General features: G+C 43.1%; 1 protein-coding gene across 4 annotated transcripts in view; it reads right to left on the bottom strand.

The window, feature by feature from the left end:
- Window positions 1–172: 172 nt before the first annotated feature.
- Dcaf1 (DDB1 and CUL4 associated factor 1) overlaps window positions 173–6,885 on the bottom strand; it is a 54,180-nt gene continuing 47,467 nt past the window's right edge. Inside the window, exon 24 of one of the 4 annotated variants that reach the window (XM_035443928.1) lies at window positions 173–1,211. In XM_035443928.1, the coding sequence (XP_035299819.1) occupies window positions 1,153–1,211 (59 nt within the window). In that variant the 3' untranslated portion in view covers window positions 173–1,152. Of the gene's footprint in view, window positions 1,212–2,554; window positions 5,139–6,885 lie in introns of those variants that run through there. The other 3 variants (XM_027414429.2, XM_027414430.2, XM_027414431.2) reach the window with 3 other exon arrangements.

Raw genomic sequence — 6,885 nt, 5'->3', positions numbered from 1 at the left:
GAAAAAGACCAAGGGATGGCCAGAATGATCCCTAAAGGTCCCACACATGGTAAGAGATGTAGCCCTACTCCCTCTGCCCCCACGTCATCCTCACAAGACCTCTGGTCTGGCCAGAACTGTGAGGAGGTGGAGAGGAACACCCACTTCAGTAAAAGAAAGCAAGGAAAGGCCATAAACAAAGACAGACTTGTAGTTTATTTTGTATTTTTTTTTAAATAAATACACTTTACATTAAAGAAAAAGACCTTTGATTTGTAATTTCCACATTGGGGAGAAAGGGAAGGAAAAAAAGACTTGAAAAACTGAATCACAGGGGGTGGGGTGGGGGGAGTGAATTTATACCCTAAAGTTCTCTCAACTCCACAAAGCCAAGGTCCACACAACTGCTGTCTGGCCACCAAGGTAGGGAGTTAGGCATTTTCCCAGTAACAAGCCATGCCTTCCATTCCCGCTCTGGCACAAAGGAAAACAAATTAACTCGACAGCGTATGAGGCAACAAAACAGGTTAAAAAATCATATATTATATTTATAATAAAATATTCTTAATCCTTATCAATTTAAGAAACCACGATTTTCCTCTTCATTTAAATACGTATGTAAAAATGCCTCTATATTGTTCCTTAGACATCATTTTCTTCAAAGAAAATGAAGTGCAGGGATAGGAGACTGGTGGATATAAGTTCAGACCCTCGGTTTATAAATGCCTGTTGCTTTTTTTTTCTTTTTAAAGTTTTATAAAAAACTATTTCTTGTTCTTTAAGTAAAGAACATTATACAAAGAAAATATATTGTGAAATACCCAGAGACATGTTTGTTTTTTCCCTTGAGGAAAGCTATGTCCTTCCTAGGAGGAGGGGACGCAAACTAGGGCCTAGTCCCTGTAGTCTTTTTTTTTTTCTTTTTTTTTTTTCTTTTTTTTTGGGGGGGGGTTGTGTGTATGTGTGTGTGTGTGTGTGAGTGTGTTGTGTGTGGTTGTTATTGTTTTTAGAAGGGCCCTCAGATTCCAGGGAGGCTCTAAATCATAGTCCTCAATGCAGAGCATACAGTTCCTTAACGGACAGCCCTGGGAGACCGCAAAAGGCAGGTGTTCTGAATTCATTCACTCAGTTTCTCTGGCCTGCCAAGATTCTCTTCCAAGTGGGGATGGCACATCACTCATTCAGAGATAAGATGATGTCATCTTCCAAATCAGAGTTGTCCGAGCTGTCTGCTGAAAGGTAAGAGAAGGGAGAGAGAATTATGTGCTAGGATTGTAGGAAACCCTGCATTCAACACACTTATGCCTGAGCAGGGTTAATTACCAGTTTCCAGAAAGTAGAAAACACAACAATTAACTCCTTGGAGCTTAGCTCCAGAGAATATGCCTGTTGCTGGCAACAATGAACACCCTTGGGACCTTTAGTTCTCTTGCCTTTCAAAAGACCTGAACCTGAGGCCCTGCTTCCTACCTGAGGTGCCCCAGAGGGATCAAGTGTCCTCAAGCCTCCACCTGGGGCACTGGGCTGCAAAGGGACAGGGCTGAGAGGAGAACAGAGGTCCCAGCCCCAGGCCTATTGTGTCTTTATGGCAGGATCATAAGCCTGACCCTGAGAAAGCACTAAAAAGGGAGGCTCATGAGCTCTAAGCCAGCCTGAGTTAGAGTAAAACCCTGTCTTTAAAACAAAGTATGTTACCAGGGGACTGGGAGACCAGACAGGAAGAACAAAGTTAACAGTTCAAAGTAGCAGACACAAAGGATAAACAAGTCTAGAGTCCTAACATACTAAAGAGTTTTGGGGAGGGGTATTTTTTGGTTTTGTTTTTAGCTGTTCTTGCCATAGGAAGTAGGTGATGGTTAGATAGTAGGCATGTCCATTTTTCACTACAGTAACCTTTTTATATAAGTCCCATATTTTCATGATGGATACCTTAAATGTACACACTGACTTTTTTTGGGGGGGGAGGGGGGGGCTGTTTTAATTTAAGACAGGGTTTCTCTGTGCAGCCCTGGCTGTCCTGGAACTCACTTTGTAGACCAGGCTGGCCTTGAACTCGGAGAGATCCACCTGCCTCTGCCTCCCGAGTGCTGGGACTAAAGCCATGCACCACCATAGCCCGGCACTATAATTTAATTTTAAAAGCAAGTTGAATCTCTTTCTCCAGTCCTAGGAGCCTACAAAGGCAGATGACCGTAGGACTCAATCCTTGTATTGTAATGCAGCTACAGAAGAGCCATCCATCCACAAAGGAGGAGGCCAAAAGGAGCACTGAGACCAAAGGCCTCCAACAATATGCAGACAGGAACAAAATCATTGACACTTCTGGAACGATCCACTGAGAAATGAAACTAAATGATAGCAAAAGAGCCCCCCAAAGCCAGGTGTGAGGACCATTGTAATCCCACGCTCGGGAAAAGTCACCTGGCTGTAATGAGACCCTGGTCCTTAACCCTCCCTTCACCAAAGGGCCCTTAAAAATCACATCATGCCTATCTGATGAAGTCAAAACTAGTCAAAAAAAAAAAAAAAAAAAAAAAAAAAACCTCTAAGGCCCTATGTGTTTGTTCAATAAACTATGGAAAGGGGCCAATAAAGTGTCTCAGCAGGCAAAGGTCCCTGCCACCAATCCTATCCAATTGCCATCTGTCCCTGAAGCCTACATGGTGGAGAGAACCAACTCCACAAACTGTCCTCTGACCTCCGCACACTGTAGAAAACATGTTCTCTCCTTAAATGTAATTTGAACTTTTTTAAAAATGTACATATGGGTGTTTTGCTTGCATGTATATCTGTGCAACACAAATGTTGGGTGCCCAAGGAGGTAACAGGCATCAGGTCCCCTGGAACTGGAGTTACAGATGGTTATGAGCTGTCATGTAGGTGCTGGGAATCAAACCCAGGTCCTGCAAGATCAAGTGCTCTTAAAATTTTTTAAAATAATAACAAGGTGTGGAGAATATTTTCCTAAGATTCCCAGGAGTGTGGACCACAGAGCCTGAATCCTGAAACACCTAGACTCTGGCGTGTCCATGTGGAAAGGGATGCCCACACATACACAGTTTCAGCAGCCTCTCCAAGGTACCTGAAAGAATTCTAGGGCAAGGCAAGGAAGGAAAAACTCATGTTCCCAAATCCTCATTCTCTTCAAGGACCCTGGGGGGAGGGGGGACAGTAAAACAAAAAGACAGTACTAACACAAGAATGCCCTTCAAGTAAAAAAGAGATGGTTTGACGGTAGGGAAATCGGTGTTCCCAGAATCCAAACGTGGCCCAACATTGCAAGGATTGGGAAACACAATGGAGTGGTCACAGAATAAAAAGCTGACACTTGAACATGAACAGACCGTACCCAAGCAGCTTCTCTGAGGTAAAAACTCCAGAAGACAGTAAGGAAGTGCTCCCCAGAGCCACACACAGCACCTGTCAGTGCCAAACACTTCTGCAAACCTCTACAGAATCCTTCAGTGTTTGTATCATAGGCAAGCCAACAAGGCCAGGCCCAACTGCCTGAGAACCTCCCCAGGAAGTAAGGCAGTTCAATCCCCCTAGCCTACTGCAAAAAGGAGCCAGCCAAGACTTAACTCTGCATCACATCTAAGGACTGCTCAGTGAGGATCACAGTACCCAGTGGTCAGATGACAGGACCCCTTCTATCAATCCCCCTAGCCTTTTCTCAGCCCCAAGTGTTGCAGTGACCCAATCCCCAGCATCTGGTCAGGATCTCCCATCCTGAAAGGTCTATGCAGCAAAGACAGATGAACTATAAATATCTTTCTGGTGTTTTGACCTGTTGTTGCTTTACAATATCCAGGCTTGGGAGCAAGGGGTCCCCAGAAGCAGAAACACAAAGACCCTGACGACATGCCTTCCTCTCAAGCACTAGGGTTCTGTGTCTGGAGCTGTGCCCTGCAGGACCCAGGGCCTTTGCAAAGTCATATGACAGCCTATAGGGTGTGGGTTTCTATGGCTTTCACCATACCCTAAAAAGGCTCCATAAGCTCAGGCACAGTTACTCTAGACAATCAGAATGAATCTTATAACAATTCTTATAAATAAGGAGTCTAGTACAGCCACAAGGGATAGCAATATCCACAATGGACAGCCCATAAAACACAGAAAGAGCAATCAATAAAGGACAACCTACAGGTGCCACCTCTGTGTCTCCATCTCAGAGTCCAAGCAGAAATATCCACATGTTGTCATGTATATGTCAATATTTACAACCAAGTTATAGTGACAATATTCTTATAATTTATAAAATTAAAGTTTTCCAGATTACCTTTGTTTTGAGAGAAGAAATTTTCAGAATGGCAAAAGGAGGGTGTACTGTTAACAAATACAAATTGAGAGGATTTATATTCAAATTAAGAATGGAAAACCTGAAGCTGGGTGTGGTGGCACATGCCTGTAATCCCAGTACTCAGATGATGAAGGCAGAAGGATTAGGGAATTTGAGGTCAATCTGGGCCACACAGTAAACCATGTTAGGTGACTAGGACAAACTCGGGGTCTGAGATGACGACCATTGTGCCCCACACAAAACCAAGCATCCTTGGCTGAACCAGTACCTGGTGTCACCTTGCAATACCTGAGAGCAATGTACATTAACCATGTAGCCACTGCTGCCCAGGATCCCCCCTTTCAGAGAAACACTGAAGCGTCAACTGTCCCTGCCAGAATAAGACCCAATGTAACACTTAAAGGGCGTTTCATACCAAAATGCATCATCCCAATACAGGTAAGCTAGGACTACGCTAAGGTGTCTGGAAGGCAAGTAGTCCCCACCACTGGGGATGTGCACAGTTGTATCAAAACAGTGAAGTCCAAGACCTAAAAAAAGTTGGAGCACGGATTAGGCTCCTTGCCGCGAATAACACTTAAACCCATCTTATCACCATATGGGTGTCCCTGCTGCTGTCAAGACTCCTTCCATTTTTCTTTGCATTTAATGGGTAGAGGTTTAGAAACATTACAGAATAAAAAAGCCCAGAGATCTTCACTCCTCTGGTGATTAAATGCACATTAGCACATCTATGTGTCATTTACTGTTGTAAAGCATGAGCAGAAGCTGAAGTGCCATCTGGATTGTTGGGACACGGTCACTGGTAGCGGCTCTCTGCTTTCATTCACTGCCCCCATCATGGATTAAGTACACAGCCCTGTGAATGAAGGCAGTTGTCAGGGTTAGAGTAGGGGGTGGGAAGGTTTCTCTATTTTATCTTTGTTGGGGAGTATTTTTATTTTCATTGCCTGGGTTATATTCCCTCCCAATCCCCCTTTATGGAGATAGTGTACTGGTTAAAAAAAACAGGGATGCAGTTCTTCAGGATATGCAGTCTAGCCACTCCTCGCTATAAAGTAGGCCCTGGAGGAATAGGCCTGACTGAACAAAAATGGGACACCCAATAACAGTATTGCAACCCTTGTTGGTAATACTATAACTTTGTTGTAAAGTCCCTCCTTCAAAAGCAGCTTTTGATTAGTCTTTCTAGTTTATCTAAAAACTTACTTAAAAACAAACAAATAAAAAATAAATGGACACTCTCTTACATGTGGTGGTGACACCAGCTTCTTGCAGTTAACTGACCCCACCTCCTGTATTATTAACTAATGTTATTAATTGAAAGGAGGTATAATTGTCTGTAACATCTCACTATTGGTATTTTATTTAAAATGTCTCTGGGTCCTTCTTACCTGGCTTTTAGGTCATGGCCGGGATCACCTCAACCTTTAAATATGATAAACAGCAGATAGGTGGATATAAGCAATCCCACCCCCACCAAGAGCTTCCTCAAGTAACTCTAAGAGGACTTGCTAAAAGTCTCTACTAAGGCAATCAGCTGTCAGTCTTCAGCACTACCAGCCCATAAAAGTTATTTGTCCCAAAGAAAGTAAACTTACATCAGGTGGAAAAGCATTGTGTATGCATAGTACATATGACAGGAGTTATTTATATTCACCTCTTCTACCAGAAAACATGATTATAAACATAAGGCCCTCTGATGAAGAAGCTTGGCATTTGCTTGGCCTAGGCCATCACAACACAACTTTCTGTCATGATATTAAATGATATGAATGTATGTATTCCTGCCGTAGCAATATATGGCTACAGAGCATTTGGAAATAAGAAGCTAATTTTTAATTTAATTAAACATGAACATCCCTCTGTGATTAGTGGCTGTCATTATTACACACAATACCTTACCATGCCTGTGAGAATGCTGGTTATGATAGCTGGGTATATGAGACAGAAGTCACTCCTCACTCAGGCAGGGCAGCAATACAAAGAACTAGGACCACAGTTACAAGTCTGGCAACAATGGCACTCTATAGCAATGCTGAGACATGGAAGAGTGCAATGGTGGTGTTCGCTCAGTCTTAACACTGCTGGTTGGTTTATTTAAGATTCATTTGTAGCAAAAGTAGAAGATGGCTTCCGAAATCCACTAGTGGGGAATTACTACACAGACTGGAGTTTGCTCTTCAAACTTTGGAACAAGAAGTGGAGGAGGAATGAACAAAACAGATGCATTTGTTCCTCAGCCTTTAGGGGGGACTGGTCAAAAGCAGCCTGGAAATGGCTCTCCCACAAAAGGTCCTTAATTTGTATGCAACAATCACAAAGGCACAGTAGCCTGTAAGGAACTGCTTCTCACTGATTCCAGCCTGAGCCTCAAGTGACAGCTGTGCTTTGGCCTTTCTAAGGCCAAGCCTTTAAAGAAGGAATTCAAAAGCTATAGGCTTCATACCTACTTTGTAAACAAGGTTTATTGGAACAGTCATAAACATCAACTTATGTTTGGCCTGTGACTGCTTTCTCATTCTTACAGCACAGCTGAGTGTCTGCAATAGAGAGCATACAAGCCAGGAAGTGGAAAAAAAAAAGCATTGGCTTTGCTTTAACAG

This window comes from Cricetulus griseus, chromosome 4 (genome assembly GCF_003668045.3).
Source record: "Cricetulus griseus strain 17A/GY chromosome 4, alternate assembly CriGri-PICRH-1.0, whole genome shotgun sequence".
NCBI classification, from domain to species: domain Eukaryota; kingdom Metazoa; phylum Chordata; class Mammalia; order Rodentia; family Cricetidae; genus Cricetulus; species Cricetulus griseus.
This window is presented reverse-complemented; position numbering and strand designations above follow the sequence as displayed.